Source organism: Sorex araneus, chromosome 1 (genome assembly GCF_027595985.1).
Source record: "Sorex araneus isolate mSorAra2 chromosome 1, mSorAra2.pri, whole genome shotgun sequence".
In the NCBI taxonomy this organism is placed as follows: Eukaryota; Metazoa; Chordata; class Mammalia; order Eulipotyphla; family Soricidae; genus Sorex; species Sorex araneus.
Genome location: NC_073302.1, coordinates 55,554,835 through 55,576,042, shown reverse-complemented (window position 1 = coordinate 55,576,042; position 21,208 = coordinate 55,554,835). Strand labels below are relative to the sequence as shown.

The 21,208-nt window shown below is 37.0% G+C and overlaps 1 protein-coding gene across 5 annotated transcripts in view; it reads left to right on the top strand.

Annotated features, from left to right (window-relative positions):
• Positions 1-21,208, top strand: part of CNTLN (centlein) — a 277,959-nt gene that overhangs the window by 162,131 nt on the left and 94,620 nt on the right. For all 5 annotated transcript variants that reach the window (XM_055123768.1, XM_004600347.2, XM_055123767.1 and 2 more), the window contains exons 11-13: positions 5,369-5,490; positions 6,830-6,949; positions 17,068-17,168. In XM_055123768.1, the coding sequence (XP_054979743.1) occupies positions 5,369-5,490; positions 6,830-6,949; positions 17,068-17,168 (343 nt within the window). The remainder of the gene's footprint in view (positions 1-5,368; positions 5,491-6,829; positions 6,950-17,067; positions 17,169-21,208) is intronic.

Here is a 21,208-nt window from a genome sequence, read left to right as displayed (position 1 = left end):
GGTGATGCGTGCCGAATGTCGACTAGAGACTGAACACGATGGCCACTCAACATCTTTATTGCAAACCACAACACCTAATTAGAGAGAGAGAACAAAAGGGAATAACCTGCCACAGTGGCAGGGTGTGGTGGAGGGAGATGGGATTGCGGAGGGTGGGAGGGATGCTGGGTTTATTTGTAGTGGAGAATGGGCCCTGGTGAAGCGAGGGGTTCTCGAACTTCGTATAAGGGAAACATGAGAACAAAAATGTATAAATCTGTAACTGTACCCTCAAAAAATAAATTAAAAATAAAATAAAATAGTTGCTATTATAACCTGTGTCCTATAAATTAATTTGTCAAAAAAAAGTATAGTAGAAATGACATCTACACCTGTATGCTCATTGCAACACGGCTAACAATAGCCAAAATCTGGAAACAAACCAAGTGCCCTAGAACAGGTAACTGGTTAAAGAAGCTCTGGTACATCTACACAATGGAATACTATGCAGATGTTAGGAAAGATGAAGTCATGAAATTTGCTCATAAAAGGACAGACATGGAGAGTATCATGCTAAGTGAAATGAGTCAGAAAGAGAGGGACAGACATAGAAGGACTGCACTCATTTGTGGAGTATAGAATAACATCACATGAGACTGCTACCCAAGGATAGTAGATACAAGGGTCAGGTGGATTGCCCCATAGATGGAAGTCTGCTTCATGAGCGGAGGGCAAAAGGCAGATGGAATAGAAAAGGAATCACTAAGAAAATGATGGCTGGATGAATCAATCTGGATGGGAGATGTGTGCCGAAAGTAGATAATGGACCAAACATGATGACCTCTCAGTGTCTGTGTTGCAAGCCATAATACCCCAAAATAGAGAGAGAGTATGAGGAATATTGTCTGCCATGGAGGCAGGGGGAGGGTCGGGAAGGGGGTATACCCGGGATATTGGTGGTGGGAATGTCCACTGGTGGAGGGATGGATGTTTGATCATTGTGTGATTGTAACCCAAACATGAAAGCTTGTAACTATCTCACAGTGATTCAATAAAATTTTTAAAAAATACTCCCGCCAAAAAATAATCACAAGTTTGGTCTTATTTTTTCTGTTTAGATTATAAGAATTTTCTAAGAAGCATATAAACACTTAATGCAGTATTAAGTATGCTAAATTGTGAAGCAGGTTCAGAAAGCTCCTTTATAAAACTCTTTTCCCACAATTTCTACTTAATGCAGGATCTGCTTATTTGAGATATTATAAAAAACAAAAATATTTTCTAATAAAGACTATATTATACAAAAGTTTTGGGAACTAGGAAGATCTCATTAATTACTTTGATTAATTAATATGCCCTGTACAATGCTGCTACATTGTGAGTGATACATAGAACTCAGGAAGTTTTATTAAATCTTAAGTTGGGGTTAGCAGCATAGAGTGTAGGTTTTTTTGTGAAGATTAAAATAAACATTGAGATAGAAATCCAATTTAGGTGAAGCAATTCTAAAAGCACTGAAACTGATCGTTACAACAAGAAGCTCAGTATCTTTCCTATATTCAGTCGAAATTTATTGTAAATGGTAATAGAAAATTTCAGATATAATATTTTATTTTTACTTTTTGATAATTTTTTTGTTCTATTTACTCAGAGTTTGGGGGAATCTACAACAAATAGATCTTTTAGATGTATAAAACATTAGATTTAAATGTAATACTTTGTAAGAAATTTATTGCAAAATAGGGATTAATAAGTAAGGATTTTAAATGAAGCATAATCACAGAACGTTATTTTGGAAGTATTTAACAAAGTACTCAGTTTATCTAATTTGAAAATTATATTTTTTCATATATCTTTTCTAATATCTGTAAATTTCTTATAATAAAATTATAAATTTGTATTATATTGAACTTAGCCTTCTGACAAGTCTTTAGCACTTTATAAATCTTAGAAACCATTAACTTATGTGCATTTACAAGAAAATATCAACATTATTGATTACCGTTATCTCATTTTGCTCATTTAAATTATTCATTTCTTACACATACTTAAAATAAAAATCTTATTGTTCAAAGGAGTGAAGTGATTTTGTTGTTTGCAAATAGCATATTAAATGATGAGTAAGATTATATTACTCTATTTTTAAGAGATTAATTAGCATCTATTTTTGAATATTCATACACTGAATTTAAGTATCCCAGGTTTTGAACTTATCAGCACTTAATACCCTGCTCCTGTTTTGTGGTTCTTCAATTAAAAGAAACTAGACTGAATTCAGGTCCCAGAAATTTGGTGATGGGTTTTTGGGCCACATTCTGTGGTCCTCAGGTATCAGGCTGCAGACTCAAGGGACCATACGGGGTACCAGAGCCTGAACCTGGGTCGACCACATGCAAGGCAAGTGCTGTACTCACTGTACTAACTATACTATCTTTCCAACTCGCAAGATCTAGAAATTTTAACAGAATGAGTTTTATCATATGCATGTAAACTGTTATTTTATATATTATATGTAAATTGGGCTTGAGCGATAGCATAGTGGGTAGGGCGTTTGCCTTGCATGAAGCCAACCCGGGTTCGATTCCTCTGCTCCTCTCAGAGAGCCTGGCAAACTACTAAGAGTTTCTCAAAAAAACAGTAACAACAAGACTCACAATGAAGACGTTACTGGTGCCCGCTTGAGCAAATCGATGAGCAATGGGATGACTGTGATACAGTGACAGTGATATATAAATTATGTATTGTGTTACATTTTTTTGATCTTATAAACCATGCTACTTTTTGTTATTTACCATGACTTGTCTCCTAAGAGTTGCTAGTTTTATATTCTGTTTGTGTCTGTTAAATAATGTCATTTTAATTTCTTTCTCTTATTCTCCATTTTCATGTGGCATCCTGGCCACTTGGTACACACAGCACTCAAGTGATTCGTAATAACTAACTTGAGAGAACTGATATTATTCTGTTAAAATATATTAAAATAGAATAACAAAATATCCATACAGTTGAGTTCAATACAATTACAATAAAATAGACTATGATAGACTTTGAAGTTCATATTACTATTGAGATAGGAGAAAAATGGTCAGAGAAACAGTATATTTAGCCCAAATCAAAGGAGCATCAGAGTTAAGAAGAGGAAATAAGCATCAGAGTTAAGAAGAGTTAAGAAGAGTTTAAGAAGAGGAGATATGGAAAATAAATTTTGCTTTTTGCCTCATGGGGCAAGCATTATATCAAGAGCTTTTATTAGCTAATTTAATTTTATAATAACCTAAATCTGTTGTTTTCATATACAGAGAATGTATAGTTTGAATTAATTTAAATAATGTGCATAAGATTATGTACTAGTAGTAGAAAACTGAAGGTGAAATACAAATATTTCTGGAGATTACCTGCTCCTACTGAACTCACCTTACTAAATAAGTTAACAAATTCTTTCATACAGAAGTATGAAAAAAATTTAACAATTTGTATATTATAAAACAACTGTTACTATTTTACTTTTATTTTTTTTTGAGTTTTGCAATTTATTTATTGAAACCTTATACATACATTGTTTGGCTGTAGAATTCTAAAGTATTTTTTCCAAAAGCATTTTTATCCTCTACCACAGAAAGGTTATGGCAAAGAAATACACAAATTATTCAATATATTTCTCAATTGTTAAACAGAATGATTTGCTCATTTGGTAAACATTATCTCATCTCTTCACCTTCTTCATCATAATCATCATCATCATCTTCAATGGCTTCTCCAGTAAAGTATAACACTGATCTTGGAATTATACGCTCATGTAAAAAGTGACCAATTTCAAAGTCTGCAGCAAGGATAGCTTCAGCATCATCATCCAGAGCTCCACTCTCAGGAACTTCAGGAGGAGCAAAGAAATTAAAGAAAGAATCATTGGATACTCTGGTTTCTCTTCAGATCGTATAAATCTTTCGCCTTTTACTATTTTACTTTTAGAAATAGTTTGTAAATATTAAAAATATAGCCTCTGGGAACTAGCAATTTGACCTTTATAGTTTGTTATATGATATCTGAAGTGAAGATTTACCTTAAGTATTACACCAAGAATACGAGCACAGGTGAATGAATAAAGAATTTGTGGTGTATATACACATACACACACACACACACACATACATACTCTGCAACAGCTATAAGAAAAGTTAAAATCATGCAGTTTTTGATAATGAATGGAATCGGAGGGTAACTTGTTAAGCAAAATAAGTCAGAGGGAGACAAAAACTGGATGATCTCATTTATATGTGGAATATAGAAAGGCAAAACAAGGGTCTAGAAATAGAATGGTTAAAACAATGACAAGCCCTTGTGCTTGGATTACAAAATTCATTATCAAGCAGTATGGAGATGGGTGGAAGATATGAAAATAGGAGTAGAGGGTCAGACAGTGGAATAGGGACAGACCGTGGTGGAGGGTCAAAGGCCCTTTGGTGGTGGTGGCACGCAGTACTTTATACATTAATACCATAAGCTTTAACACTGTTGTAATCATGTTATGTATAACTGTAATAAAAATGTTACTATAATAAAAATATTTTAATAAAACTTAAACCTGGTAGTATTTGGTTTGTTTGCTTTAGTATATATTCAAAAGTAGCAAGTCCAGCTTTCCCTACAATCCCTTATGGTATTACCCAAAAGCTAAAATTATAATACTTCTGACATAAATCAAACTGATTTACTTCCTTCTATTTAATCTCTGTGTTTTATAAAACAAATTAATTGTGAATTTCTGAGTTTAAGAACTTTTCTCACAATGATTAGTATCATTAAGTTTTTAAATGTATATTTATAACTGGTTAAATAATCATGGTTTAAGTATATATAAATTTTTGTATTAAAAAAGAAAAGTAATTCGAAGTATACATTGTTAGTTCATAAATATTTGTATATATGCTAATTTACAACAAGGGAAGGATAGAAATTAAACCTGATAGAAAATATCGAAGTTATGTAAGTAGATTTGAAAATGTATTGAAGGAGACCTGATGAATAATATAGTGAATAAGATGCCTGCCTTTCCCACAGCCAATCCCAGTTTGATCCCTGGCACCAAATATGGTCCCGCAAGCACCACCAGGAATGATCCCTATGCACAGATCCAGCAATAAGGCCTGAGCACAGCCGGATGCCCCTCTCCCCAGTAATAAGTGAATTAACTAAAATGTAGTGTTTTTTGTAAAAAAACAAACTATTCTTTGACGTTAGCAGTTATTTCTTTTCTTCTGCTTAATTATTATAAACTCATTTATTGAAATACTATTTTATTTCCTATTTAATTTTTAGATGAGAATTCTTTTGTCACATTACACTGATACTTCCTTCAAACTTGTGTATTTTGCTTTTTTGTGTTCTACAGAGCCAAGAAAATGATGAGCTAAGAGATGCCCATGAAAAATGCAAGGAAAGGCTACAGATGTTACAGACCAACTACAGAGCAGTAAAAGAGCAATTAAAACAGTGGGAAGAAGGCTGTGGCATGTGAGTTACATATCCCATAAAGTCATTTTCCTAAATATTAAATAGAATGGAGAAGCATCATATAGGTGTTTTAATGGCTTTTGTTTGATTATGAAGAAGATATTTTGAAGTCATATCTTTATTGGCAATTTTAAAATTGAGAATATAATAAAGAAAAGCAAAGAACTATGCCAGCAATAACTATAGATTTTCCTATCATTTGCAGAAATAATTAGCACAGGTGATTATGAATTATTGTATTCATTTTAATATTCGTAGAGTAGCTAGTTAGACTATATAAATTACAGCAAAAATAGCTCACATCCATAGGCTTTTAAGGGTACTTTGAATAAACATGATAAATGTAACTGTGCTTATACCTCAAAAAATATTCAAGGTTTAATTCAAGGACCCATGAAATATTGTTCACTTAGATAGTTAACTACTTTAAAACTACTTCTATCTAGTATGCAATTTGAAAATCTTTACTGTACATCAGTTTGTTCTGCAGCTTATCTGAATGAATTGGCGGTCTCAGTTCAATTGCTCTGAACAGGTGTTCAGATCTTGGTTAGTCGTAAGTGGCTCCCCTGTTAACAGTATCAACAGAGGGCAAAGGACTGAATGAGAACAGAAAAATCTAATACCCTCTCATCTTTTGAGATGGATCCTTGAGGGCAATGTTGATGATACACATTGGTCTGTTCTACAGAGAAATACTGTTTCCAAATTGGCCAGTACAGCACATTTACAAATAAAAATGAAGAGTTTGTTTTATGTACAGAAAATTAAAACACAAAACGCATTTGGTATGTTTTCTAGATAATTGTTGCATATATATAGTTTCTACCTTTGATGAATGGAAAATGTTTCTGATTGCTTGTCATTAAAGTGGTGATAAAGCAGTGTATTCTGGATAAATTTAGCCTCTGCTCACTTTTTTTTAGTAGTTACTAGAACAGTGAAAACTATTTGATTTAGTCACTGATAGTATCTAATTATAGAAAACATACAAAGAACATTCAGATTAGTTGGAAGAAAATTAGAGATGAATTGATTGTCAATAATCCTTTACTATGGAATTAATATGGAATTGACACTGTGTTTTGTTACTAGTAGAATGAATGAAATAGAACTTAGAATATCATGTATCTGATTTAGAGTTTGCTTTCCATAGTAGTAGTTTAACCTCATAAGAAATGATGATACAGGGTTTTAACTTCTACTTGTCTTACGTTTGAGGAAATCCTGCTAAATATATAAGCGTAAGTTAGACATTGATATTTTCAAATTTTAGAGAGTATATAAATAAATTGCACTAGACAATTTAAGAAAAAAAGCATCTTCATTTTAAAAATAGGATGGATATCAGAAAAATGAAGAGAGCAGATCTTCAACAACTTAGACAGGAAGATTCTGATGCTGTCTGGAATGAATTGGCCTATTTTAAAAGGGAGAACCAGGAGCTAATATTTCAAAAGTAAGTTTTCTTTTTTAACTATTTGATCTCAGGGTAGGGGAGAGATCTTTTTGTGGCTTAAAGTTCATGAGAGAAGGGCCTTATAAAATTTGAAAATAAAGTAACCTATGTTTCTTTTTTTGTCAATAAAAGTCAAGAAAAAAGACTAGCTTTTAAAAAGTATATATGTATAATGCAATAACAAGTTGCACATTTGCTAGCTCTAGCTGAAACTGTATAATATGATCTAGAGATTGTGTTAATTAATGTGGCTCTCATCTGTTGGAGGTGTCGCTCTTCATTAGCCTGTATTTTAGACACTGCCGTGCTTCATTTTTGGAATGAGGTGGAGAGGGGATAACCTAGCCAGCCATCCTTGTTTGATCTCCTAGATACATACGCGATGCAGAATGCCTGAGCTCTCTTGGTTCCCTGCCCTGTCCTGCTAATCCCAGCTGAGCTCATTATGGTGTAGCCTTGCTGCTACTCTTGGAGCCAGAGCTGTCCAAGCTAATTACTGGTAGCAGCAGAACTGCCTGTTAAGGGTCTGGTATGGTTCTGCTAACATGGTCCTTGGTAGTGACCTGCAAAAGACACGAAGGAATTGCTCGCTTTCTTGCTGTGCACTGCCTGTCCTTTGGGCTTAATGCTGATCCCTCCACATTGGTCTTTTAGCTGCCCTAAATATAAAACTTGATGAAGGATAACTCATATTTTAGAAAACACACAGTTTGTTTTCTTGATCTTATAATTCACAGGCCATTATATTCAGCTGGCAAAGAAGATTTATGGAAAACAAGGAATTAGATCAACATAATTAGCCTCTTTTGCTATATAACTACTTCTTCATTTACAGTAAATTTTTGACACTCAGTCTGATCAGATTTTGAGTCAGGATGCCTTTTAATTTATTAGAATTTTGTATTGTGGTAGAATGTGGGTAAATAGGTTTGATTTTTCTTAGCATATTAGAATCATGTTTTATATTTGATGTAACACATAAAACTTTCAGCCAGGAGTCTTATATGTGTGTAATACTTAACATTTTAGATGTAGTGCAAAGTTTTAAGGAAACTTTAAAATCAGGTTTTGTTGTATATTTCCAATTCTTAAATTGCATACTATTTTAAGGTTGCTAATTTTTTTTCTGGCTTTTGGTGTTTTTATGTTTGTTTTTGTTTTGCTTTTTGGTTTTGGGGCCATACCCAGTGATGCTCAGGGCTTAGTCCTGGCTCTGAACTAGGGATTACTTCTGGAGGACACAGGGGATCATATTGGGTGCTGGTGCTAAAACACAGCTTAGCCATATGCAAGACAGGTACCCTAACTGCTATACTATTGCTTTGGCCCCCTGTTTGTTTGGTTTTGTTTTCCTTTGCTTTTGTTAGGGGGCCACACCAGGCATTCCTCAGATTATTTTAGGTTCTGTGCTCAGGGATCACTCCTGGTTGGACTCTAGGGACTATATAAAATGTTAGGGATCAAACCTGTTTAACTGTGCATGATAGAAATGCATGTAATTCCTCATCTACTGTGCTGTGTCTCCAGCCCCAGTCAGTACACTTTGGATGTTGGTAATGAAGTTTCTTAACTTGAAAATAATGTTATAGATTTATTCCAGTGATAGATCCTAATAGTTTTAATAGCTTTTAGGGATATAATTCAGAAGCTACATAATTCACCACATACAATTCAGTGGCTTTTAGAATATTCAGAGAATTGTAGCATAATCATCACAATCAATTTTAGAGCATTTTCATTGCCACATCAGTAAAATTCCATTCCATTTAGCTGTCACCTACCCAATATTTCCATACTCCTTTCTTCAGCTTTTAAGTAAACACTAATATGTTTCCCCTGTCTACATATTTGCCTATTCTGAACATTTCTTATAAATGGAATCATATAGTAATTGGCTCTTTGTGACTAGCTTCTTTCATACACCTTACGGTTTTCCAGATTCATCTTTGATGTGTCATTTCTTTTTGATAACTCCTAATGATTTTTTTGTATTCCCAAACAAAAATTAATTCTAATTTAAGTGAATTGGGTGGGAAACCTAATCTTACTAGTTTCAAGGCCTAGAAAATTTAAGCAAATGTTAAGTATAAGAAATGCATTTGGGAACCAGAGAATAGATCAGTGAGCTGAGGTATGCTTTGTGTTTGGTGTGCAGCCCAGTTTCATTATCTGATACCACTTGGTTTTCTGAGCATCCCTGGGAATGACCTCCAAGCTTAAAGTCAGGAGTAGTCCCCGAACATTGCTGAGTATGATCCCTAAAACAAACAAAAGTGATATATTTAGGATTTATTTATTTGCAAAATTTCAGTTTTTTTAAAGTTTATATATGAGACAGAGACAGAGACTGCCTGGAGTGCCTGCTTTGCATGCTAAAAGCCCAGATTTTTATTCCCAGAATGAAATAGTTCCCCAGAACAGCCAACAGTGACCCCTGTACATAGAACTGGAAATAACCCAGAGCGATGCTGTTTCCTTCTCTCAAAGTTTTTCTTTATAACATATATACTATAAAACATGTTATCCTTCGTAAGTATATAAAGCAAAACAATAGTCTTCTAAAGAAGTTCGGGATCTGTTAGAATTCTGTTCTGTACACGTGACAGTGTATGTTTATTTTTAAAAGCACTAAAAGCACTCGGTAATTTTTAAAAATCTCTTTTGAGATTTACTTGTGGGTCTCTGAAGCAGGGCCAGTAGAAGAACTTACATAGTGTGACTGGAGTTGGTTTCTGTGGATGACTGCTGGTCCTTCCAGGAGTATAAGAAAGTGTGGGGAGGTAGTTCATCCCAACTCTGAGAAAGCCTGGAGATTTCAGTCACAAGAAAATGCGTATCTGAATTTCCAACAGGTTATATCTCAGCGAGGTCTATCCTGAGGCAGTGGAGTTCAGCTGGGGGCATGCAGAGCTTTTGGATTGTGGGAGCAAGCAGTTGTCAGGGTCTTTGCTTGGGTGGGCACCAGGATTAGCCACTCCCCTCAGATTTACCTTGGTCTGTTCAGCCTTGCACAGGTTTGTGATTAACTGTGGCTTTTTATCTCTTTTTAAAAATTAAAAAAAAATAAAAATAAAAATTAAAAAAAATTTTATTAGTGAATCTAATAAACTGTGAGGTACAGTTACAAACTTATGAACTTTCGTGTTTGCATTTCAGTCATGCAATGATTGTTCACCCATCCCTCCACCAGTGCCCATTCTCCTCCACCAATGTTCCCAGTATCCCACCCACCACCCCACCCTGCCTCTATGCAGGGGAGGGTGCTGTGGTTTGCAATAGAAGTATTGAGTGGCCAGCGTGTTCAGTCTATAGTCTACTTTCAGCATGCATCTTTCAACCCAAACGGGTCCTCCCAACATCCTTTACTTGGTGTTCCCTTCTCTATCTGAGCTACCTTTTCCACCAGCATGTGAGACCTGTTTCCAAGCTGTGGAGTAGACCTCCTGGTCCTGATCTCTACTACTCTTGGCTATTAGTCTCCCATTCTATTACTTCAATTTTCACAGGTGAGTGCAATCTTTCTATGTATGTCCCTCTCTTTCTGACTCATTTCACTTGACATTATACTTTCCAGCTGTGCGGGACCCAGGGCTGAGATCTCCAAGCCTGCTTGGATCGGGACTGCACCTCTTCCACCCAGATCTCCCATTTTCCAGTAGCTAGGGAGTCACACCCAGAAACTGCCCCTGAGGTGGTGTAATCCCATCAACAGCCAACATCCAGAGACTATAAAACCAAGCTCCCGAAAGCGCATGGCCACGAGGCTAGTTCTCCCTCTCGGGGATCCTGGCAAGCTACTGAGAGTTTCCTGCCTGCATGGGACAGCCAGGCAAGCTCTCCTGGCATATTCATATGCCTGACCCTGAAGAGCCTCTAATGTGGCACCATTAGGAAGGACGAGTAAAGAGAGGCTGCTAAAATCTTAGGGCTGGGACGAAGGGAGATGTTACTGGGACAGCTGGAGCAGATCGATGATTAATAGGATGACAGTGATACAGTGATACTTTCCATGTTGATGCACTTACATGCAAATTTTATGACTTCATCTTTTCTAATAGTTGCATAGTATTCCATTGTGTAGATGTACCAAAGTTTCTTTAACCAGTCATCTGTTCTTGGGCACTCGGGTTTTTTTCCAGATTTTGGCTATTGTAAACAGTGTTGCAATGAACATACAAGTGCAGATGTCATTTCTACTATACTTTTTTGCCTCACTGGGATGTATTCCCAGGAGTGGTATTGCTGAATCAAATGGGAGATCAATTTCTAATTTTTTGAGAATCATCCATACTATTTTCCAATAGGGCTGACCCAGTAGGCATTCCCACCAGTAGTGAAGGAGAGTCTCTTTCTTCCCATATCCACTGGTTGCTTTTGTTCTTCTGGATGTGGGCCAGTCTCTGTGGTGTGAGATGATATCTCATTGTTGTTTTGATCTGCATCTCCCTGATGATTAATGATGTAGAGCATTTTCTCATGTGCTTTTTAGCCATTCGGATTTCTTCTTTGAGGAAGTTTCTGTTCATTTCATCACCCCATTTTCTGATGGGGTTGGATATTTTATTCTTGTAGAGTTCAACCAGTGCCTTGTATATCCTTGATATCAACCCCTTATCGGATTAGTCATCATCATCATTATCCTGTTGATTGTCAATTTTCTCAAGTGGTCTCAGTAACGTTTCCATTCGTCCTAGCCCTGAGATTTTGGAATGAGACCCATCATCGTTACTGTTTTTGGCATATAAATACACTACGGAGAGTTTGCCAGGCTCTCTCATGCGGGCAGGAAACTCTCAGTAGCTTGCCAGGTTCTCCGATAGGGAGAACTAGCTTCCAGGAGCTTGGTTTTATAGTCTCTGGATGTTGGCCATTGATGGGATTACATGGGGGGGAGTTTCTGGGTGTGACCCCCTAGCTCCTGGAAAATGGGGAATCTGGGAAGAAGAGGCCCAGTTTCGATCCGAGCAGGCTTGGAAATCTCAGCCCCAGGTCTCACACACCTGGGTTCCTCTGCCGGTTCCTTCATGCATGAGGCTCGTTCAAACATGTGCAGAGGGGCTTTGAGCATGGCTGTGGCTGGGTTCCGGAGGTCTTGGGCTGCAGGGCCTCTGCTCGGGGCAGGGAGGGAAACTCAACCCACCCCCTCCGAGGGGCCCCGGTGAAGACAGCCAGGCACAGGGGCAAGAGACTCTGCGTTGCTCTCTTCCAGGAGCTTATTGGGTATTGAGTGAATATCCTTTCAGGATGGGTATTGGGTGAATATCCTTTCCCATTTTGTAGACTGTCTTTGTATTTTGGTCACTGTTTCTTTTGGGGTGCAGAAGCTTCTTAGTTTAAGATAGTCCCATTTGTTTATCTCTGTTTCCACTTGCTTGGTCAGTGGCATGTCATCTTTGAAGATACCTTTCCTCAATATAGTCAAAGCCATCTACACGCAAGCCTATGGCAAGCATCATCCTCAATGGGGAAAAACTAAGAGCCTTCCCTCTAAGATCAGGGATGAGACAAGGATGCCCACTCCTACCACTTCTGTTCAATACAGTACTGAAAGTACTTGCAGTAGCGGTTAGGCAAGAAAAAGATATTATGGGCATTCAGGTTGGAAAGGAAGAAATCAAGCTCTCATTATTCACAGATGATATGATACTATATTTAGAAAACCCTAAAACCTCTACCAAGAAACAATAGACTTGTATAGTAAAGTTTCAGTCTATAAAATCAATACCCAAAAGTCCATGCTTTTCTATACGCAAATGATGAGAGAGAAGAAAGTGACATGAAAAAAGCAATCCCGAGCACAATCATGCCTCAGAAAAACAAGTATCTTGGAATCAGCATATCTAAAAGAGGTAAAGGACCTGTACAAAGAAAACTGCAAAACGCTGCTTCATGGAATAAAAGAGGCCCTGAGGAAATGGAAAGATAGCCCCTGCTCATAGATTGGGAGACTTAAAATTGTCAAAATGGCAATACTACCCAAAGCATTGTGCAAATTCAGTGCGATCCCTCTAAGGATATCCCACGACATTCCCAAGAAATGGAGCAAACACTCTTGAAATTCATATGGAACAATAAGCCCCCACAAATAGCTAAAGCAATTCTTGGGAAAAAGAAGATGAGAGGCATCACCTTCCTCAACCTCACGCTCTACTACAAAGCAGTAGTAATTAATACAGATGGTACTGGAACAAAAGCAGAGCCACAGACCAATAGAACAGGGTTGAATATCATGACACACACCCTCAAATATATATTCATCTAATCTTTGATAAGGGAGCAAGAAATGTGAAGTGGAGCTTGGAAAGCCTCTTTAACAAATGGTGCTGGCAAAACTGGAAAGCTGCATACATGCAAAAAAATGAGCTCAGATCTCTACCTAACACCATGTACAAAAGTTAGATCAAAATGGACTAAAGACCTCAACACCAGACCAGAATCCATCAGGTACATTGAAGAAGAGGTTGGCAAAACCCTCCACAACACTGAAGCTTTTGATCTCTTTAAGGATTTATTTATGGGTCTCTGAGGCAAGGCCGATAAATGAGCTTGTATAGTTGAGCCAGAAGTGGTTTGTGGGCATGGGTCCGAAATACCTACAGTTTTGCCATTTAATTTATTGGGAAACGTGTTCCCGAATTGTTTGGGTCCAGCCAGAGGCACAATGGCAATTTGGAGGTATCAGGAAGCCTGAAGGCACCATCAGGCTGCTGATGCACTTACCCCACAGGTACAGGATGACCTGCTGGCAGCACCTCATCCCCACAAAAGCACTTGGAATTAAATACTAAGGATTACTATAAGGTCTTAATATGCCTTCCCCTGAACATCATTCATTCAGTAGTAATGGGTTAGCCATCTGTAAATTAGATATCATTCATATCAGTCTTATCTTACTGAAATTTTATAAAGTTGAATTGATTGCTTTAAAGAGTGTTCCATCATTGGAAGCCTGCCTCAGGAGCTGAGGGAGAAGGCAGCTGGGATAGAGAAGGGATCACTACCTCAATGATGTTTGGAGGGATCGCTCAGGATGGGAGATGTGTGCTGAAATTAGATAAAGTACCAAACATGATGGCCTCTCAGTATCTGTATTGCAAACCATAATGCCAAAAAGTAGAGAGAGTAAGAGGGAAATTGTCTGCCATAGAGGCAGGGAGAGGGGTGGGATGGGGAGAAGGTATATTAGGGACATTGTACACTGGTGGAGAATGGGTGTTCGATCATTGTAAGACTAAAACTCTAACATGAAAGCTCAAACATGAAACTGTATCTCACAATGATTCAATAAAAATATAAAAAAATAAAAAGTGCTGTAAACTTTAAATCCTGAAGTAAAAATTTAGGGGCCAAATTTATTTTTTTCAATATTTGCTAGCAAATGTGTTTGCATTACTGCTTTGTGACAAGCACTGTGTTAGGTGAATCTACTGAGAGTACCCCACAAGCTTTCTACTTTCAGAGAACTTATAATTAAACATGTTCAGCATTAATATTCCAATGAAGTTTCATGCTGAATTTTAAACTAAAACTATCATGATTGGGTGGGAGATATAGGATAGTGGTTAAGTTGCTTGCGTTGCATGGGGCTGACCCTGCTTCTGTCTTCAGCACTTCATATGGCTCTGTGAGCCTGCTAGGAGTTATCTAGAGCACAGAGTAGGAGTAAACCCTGAATATCACCAGAAGTGCCCCTAAACTTAAGACAGAACAAAATAATATGGAAAATTAAAGTTGGGGCTGGAGAGATAGTTCCACAGGCAGTACTCTTTCCTTGGATGCAGACTACCTGGGTTAGATCCCTGGCATGCCAAAGCACCCCTGAGATTATCATTGAGCACAGAGTCAAGAGTAAACCCTGAGTACTGCTGAGTATGGCCCCAGCCTCCCCCCCCCATCACATAAAATAAAATAAAGTATCACAATGAAAGCTGAGGATGTTGCTCAGTTGTAAATCATATGCTTTGTTTGAGCAAGACCCTGGGTTTTATCCTCAGTACTGCTTATTTATTTTTTTTAAAATTTTTTATTTTTTAATTTTTTATGCTTTTATGGGTCACACCCAGTGATGCTCAGGGGTTCACTTCTGGCTCTGCACTCAGGAATTACCCCTGGCCGTGCTTAGGGGACCATATGGGATGCTGGGAATCAAACCCGGGTCAGCCGCGTGCAAGGCAAATGCCCTACCTGCTGTGCTATCACTCCAGCCCTCAGTACTGCTTATTACCCTGGGCACTTCCAGCTATGGTATGAACCGAGCATTAAAATGACAATAAAAATGACAATAAATAAAAGAAATACTGTGGTGAAATAATAAGACTTTAAAACATAAGTCTTTAATCATTGAAGTTTACTGATGAATATAGCAAAATTTTATTTTTTATCTTTTATATACAATACAGTTTTGCATAGTTTTATTGAGTTATATAGAATGTTATAGACTCACACACACGTATATACATGCAATAGATTCAAGCAACTGTCATTACCAGCAGATGCAATCTAGTTCCATCATGTAAATTAATTTCCTTACTTTGCTCCTTGTAGTCAAATGCTGTCACCTATATTAATACATGGCAACCATTGATTTATTCTTCCTTCCAAAATCTTTGCCTTTTTTTTTTCAGAATGTCATGTATAGAATCACAGTCTTTAATTTTTTATACTGGTTTCTTTCATTCAGCATATGCCTTTGATATCCAATAAATTGGTTCATCCAATTTATTTATTTTTTTTATCAAATCCATTTTTTGGCTGTAGCACAATGTGTTTAGCCATCTGCTGGAGAAAATTTGGATTTTCTTTCGTTGAAGAATAATGATTCATGAATAGATATTTTACACTTATTAAGTGTATAAACTTGGGTTGGAAGGTCATTTTGGCAATGATGATTCATTCATCCATGAACTTGCTATCTTTCCATTTTTAATTTCTTTTTATTTAAAATAATTGCTTTTAAAATTTGACCTTAAATTCTAACCAGAAGACTAGAACTGCAGTCCCAAAAAGCTTTGCCATCTTAGTAAGATTTATAATTCCAAATATCTAAATAAAAGTTGCTAAAGCTTTAAAAACATTTTCTTTTCAAGTTCATTATTTACATACAGAAATGTGGTTCTACCGGCTTATGATAGATACCACAACTGGCTGTGTTCAGGGCTTACTCCTGGCCTTATGATCAGGCCTCATCTTGGCAGTTCTCAGAGGACCATATGTAATGCTGGGAACTCAACTCAGGTCTGTAGATTACAAGGGAGTTTCCTACCTGTGGCACTATCTCACTGGCCCTAAAGCTTAGCATTCTTATTAATGTGGTTGTATCGGTGCTGTGCTCAGATTGGGACAGGAAAACTCTTTCCATTGATTTCCAATCCAATAAACTCAGGTAGTTACTCAGCTGTTTTATTCAACAAAGTTTTTTACTCTCAGTTTCCTATAATGCGTTCAGTTTTTGTTTCAGCTATGAAGTCTTCAGCATAGATTTATATCTTCATTTTAGTGTCAGGGTCTAAGATTTCCATGGGGTATATTTTAATCAGGTATCTCAGCATGGTGGGAAAATTTTATTGGATAAATTACAGTGTAAAGGGTCTTTGTCTTTACTTGAAATACAGAGGTTTACTGTATTTACTTTCACTGTTATCTATTAACATTATATTATGTAATAGATCTTTGTGTTAAAAAGTAGGTAATTCATGATTTAAAAAATTATGGTCTAGGGGCTGGAGAGATAGCACAGCGGGTAGAGCATTTGCCTTGCACTCGGCCGACCCGGTTTCAAATCCCAGCATCCCGTATGGTCCCCTGAGCATGGCCAGGGGTAATTCCTGAGTGCAGAGCCAGGAGTAGTAACCCCTGTGCATTGCCAGGTGTGACCCAAAAAAGCAAAAAAAAAAAATAGTCTATGTTTTAATAATTTGGCATGCTAATAATTTAATGTTATTTAAAGAAACATATCACTTGTTTAAAACTTTAAAATTTCCAGATTGATATTCGGTTTAAATTGTATGAATTATTAATGCCTTTGCCTTTATTTAGTCTTGTTTTTAATATCTTTACTGACTATATTGTTATTTCTAAGCATATATTTTCAATAATTTCTTTTGTTTCAATTTTTAAAGGATAAATCTTCAGGAAGAATTGGATACACTTAAAATGCATATGCGTGCTGATAAGGCAACAATAAAAGAATTAAAAACACATATAGAAGAGAATAGTGAAGGTAAATATTTTACAAAAATTAATATTTGGTGCAGGTATTTATTCTTGATTTTGTTTAGTTTTAAAATACACTTTTGTTGATGACATTGCTTTATGTTAATTTATATATTTATATATTTTAGGGTACAATGTTACATACAACATCTTTTCCATCTCCAAAATGACAGTATTGAGTCCATTTACTCACTCCTCCAACCTCCTTGGCAATATCAGTTCTATAATCAGAGTCTTAAGTATTTATATTTTATTTTATTTTTTATTTTTTGGCAGGGAGTGGGGTGGTGTCTGAGCTACACCCAGAGGTTCTCAGCACTTGCTTCTCACTCTGTGCTCTTGTATGTGGTGCTGAGGATGGGACTGAGGTTGGCTATGTGAAAAACGAGAGCTGTAACCCCAATACTATTTCCCTGATCCTTAAGGATTTATTTTTATTAACATTGTTCTCTTTGTTTCATTTTATAACGTGTATGGGTAAGATCATGTGTGTGTATGTGTATGTGTATGTGTGTTTATGTGAAACTTGGTAGGGTGGTGGGGGTGAGGGGATGGTTTGAGTCACATCTGGGGTCTTCAATATATATCTGGCTCTGTGTTCAGGAGTAATCACTGGGAGTGCTTGGGGGACAGACCACATTTGATGTTGGGAATTAGAAAAAATATTGGCCATATGCAAGGCCAAGTCCTTTACTTCCTACACTATCTCTCTGGCCCCTGAGTAAGATTATTTGATCTTTGTCTTTTTACCTTCTAATTTTTTTCACTTATGATGACACCTTCTAGGTCCATACAAGTTGAAGCAAAATACAATTTTAATTTTACTAATGGTTGAATTTCAGTGAATATTCATTTACTACAACTTCACTATCCACTCTTCCGTGGTTGGGCACTTGGGTTGTGTCAAGGTCTTGGCTCTTGTAATACTTCTGCAGTGAACATTGGTGAGCATGTATCTTTTGGAACTGGATGCTTTTTTGTTCTCTGGATAGATACCTAGGAGTAGAATTGTTGGATCATATGATACTTCTATTTTTAATATTTTTAGAAATCTTCAGATGGGGCTGGAAGGATTGTGAAAGACTGTACAATAAGAGTGTCTTTGCCTTGAGCACACAGTTGACATGGGTATGATCCCAGGCACCCTATATGGTCTCCTGAACCCACCAGGAGTGATTCCCTGGTTACCCTATGCACTGCTGGATATGCCTTTACTTTATTATTTCCAACCCTTTTATTACGTCTACAATGATATTCTCAGTTCGCAAATATATCACTTCAGCCTTTAAAGTTTCTACCTTATTTATTTTGTATGTTTTATCTATTTTCTGAGTTCACAGTTTATTAAATTAAAATGTTGATAGTTTTCTGTTCCCTTAGTTGTATTTATCTGCAGACTGATTTTAAATCTGCATTTTGTTATGTGTTCAATTAACTTCATATTTTAGGCATTGTTTCCTATTCTGGAAGAGGGATTCAAGAATTTTAAATTGTTATCTGACTTTAGTTTGTTGTCTTACTGATAGGGACTTAAGATTCTCATATGTCTTTGCTAAGATTTGATGCTAAGAACCTTTTGTACTTATATCCTTTATTTATGTAAACCCAAATTTGCAATTAGTTCCACTTTATTTAAGGATTCATTAATATTTTAAAATTATTTGTGCACAATTGTTGGTGATGAATTGTCACTGTCACTGTCATCCCATTGCTCATTATTTCAGCTTATTATACCCCAGAAAAATGAATGCATTGTCTTTATCCTTAAAAATTATTTGAAAGTGCCTATGTCAATGGCACTTTCAGTGTCAGTCTAGCAGTGAAGACTAACAGCTTTTTGCTCAGAACCCTGCAATACTTAGAGAACACCAGTGCCATGCTGAGCAATTATCAGGCGACCTCAAACTCAGAGCCTAATATTTGCTAGCTCTGTGCTCTATCGCCTGAGTTATCTTACTGTCTATGTCTTAATTTTTGAGAGTATTTTCACTAAGCAGAGTATTATGCATTCTTTAGGTACTGTAAAATTTTGCTATCTTCTTTTTTTAATTTATTTATTTTGTTGAATCACCATGTGGAAAGTTACAAAGTTCTCAGGCTTATGTCTCAGTTATACAATGTTCGAACACCCAGCCCTTCACCAGTGCCATATTCCACCACCAAAAACCCCACTATACCTCCTGACCCCCCCCCGCCCCTGACCTCCTCCTGCGTAGCTGATAAATTTCACTTCATTTTCTCTTTACCTTGATTACATTCCATATTTAAACACAAAACTCACTAATGTTGTGGGAGTTTCCCCCCCAAAAAACAGCCCTACTGATAAGGAAGCATTTGATAATTAGCTTTCCATTGCTGAGAATGAAGAGATATGAAGTCATGCGGCCGCAATCGGATTTCTGTATTTTAGTATTTTAGTAATTAAGTCCAGGGAGATTTATGTTAGAAGTTGTATCATTTCCCTTCCTGGGGCAGCATGGGGCAATGGCTTAGTTCACAGTCTAGAGACATGGCTGCAAGCAGTCTTGGGCCAGGGTTGATACCGGCATGTGCTCTACTGAGATTCGAACCCGGGTGGCCACACTTTTGTGCAGCTGCTCTGCTGCTGATTGACCATGATCCAGAGGCTAGCTAGACTACTTTTGGTCCCAGCAACTGCTTGCAGCTATGTCTCTAGACTGCGAACTAAGCCATAGCCCCACGCCGGCTGAGGAGGGGAAAGAGCCTTCTTTCTTGTTTTTTTTTTTTACCATTTTCCGGGAAATCTGTGTGGCGTCCACCATATTATGAGGACTATTAAGCAGGTACGAACTTGGTGGCGCAGGAAGGAGGGCAGTCTCTGGCCCAGGGGCGACACCGGCTCGCGCTCCACCGAGATTTCACCTGGGTGGCCACACTTTTGTGTGACCGCTCTGCTGCTGATCGACCACGATCCGGAGGCCAGCTAGACTACTTTTGGTCCCAGCAAATTTTGCTATCTTCTGGTTTAAATTACTTGCAATCAGAATTTTGTTCATATTGATATATAAACAATATATATATACACACACACATATATATATATAGTCATCATTTTACTTTGCCTTTGGGAACTTGTATTCTTTTTGTTGTTGTTTTATTTTTATTTGGAGCCACACCAGGCACTGGTCAGGGCTTACTTAAGGCAATTGCCTTGCTTGAGGTACTAAGCCTTCTGCTTTCCTCCACCCCCAGGTACTATTCTTAGTTTAGTCTGTGTAAGCTTAGGCTATTGTTTTCCTCTAAATTTATTATTTGTTTGTTTGCTTATAGCTTTGTTGTTGTTGTTTTGGGGGGAGTATTTGGCTCTGTGTTGTGGCATCACTATTGACAGTGCTTTGAAAGACCACATGCAGTTTCAGGGATTGAACCGGTGTCTGCCACATGCGTGGTAAACACCTTAACTCCTGTACTACCTCTCTGACTCCTAGTTCGTTCCTTCTCTTTGGGATGTTTATTCAGTTGTACTGATCAGTAATTAGCTGAAGACTCCAGAGAGATGGATCTGTAATCTTCAGCATTCTTGCCTCTGAGCAAATCTCTCTTCTTTGGTACTTGTTCGTAAACTCTAACTTCCTGTCTTCTGAATAATGAGGTCTTAGCTTCAAGTTAGGAAAATTAGACTCTGTAACTCTTCTTTTTCTATGCTGTGCTCTTGAAACTGCTCTCTCTTGGGAGTTGGGTAAACATTGAGCCACCTTACTGTATGCTTTCTTTCAAGGTTCACTAACTTTTATTGTATTATACTTAGGTCTAAAATCTGTTCTCCATAAATTTGTTTAGCTTTTAGTTGTTCTGTATGAAAGGTTAAATCTGCTCCTTTGAACAACATTTATTGTCATTAATCATGTTTTAACTGGATTAAAAGTTATGCGAATACAAACTTCTCTTTATATACCAGACATTTTATTTTCTGCTACCTATCTCCTTGGCTATTTTTGAAGGATAAAAAGTTTAAAATTTCTTCTAATAAAACTTACTACCTTTCCTTTCAAATAAATTCTGCCTCTCCTATACCTCCCCTATGAA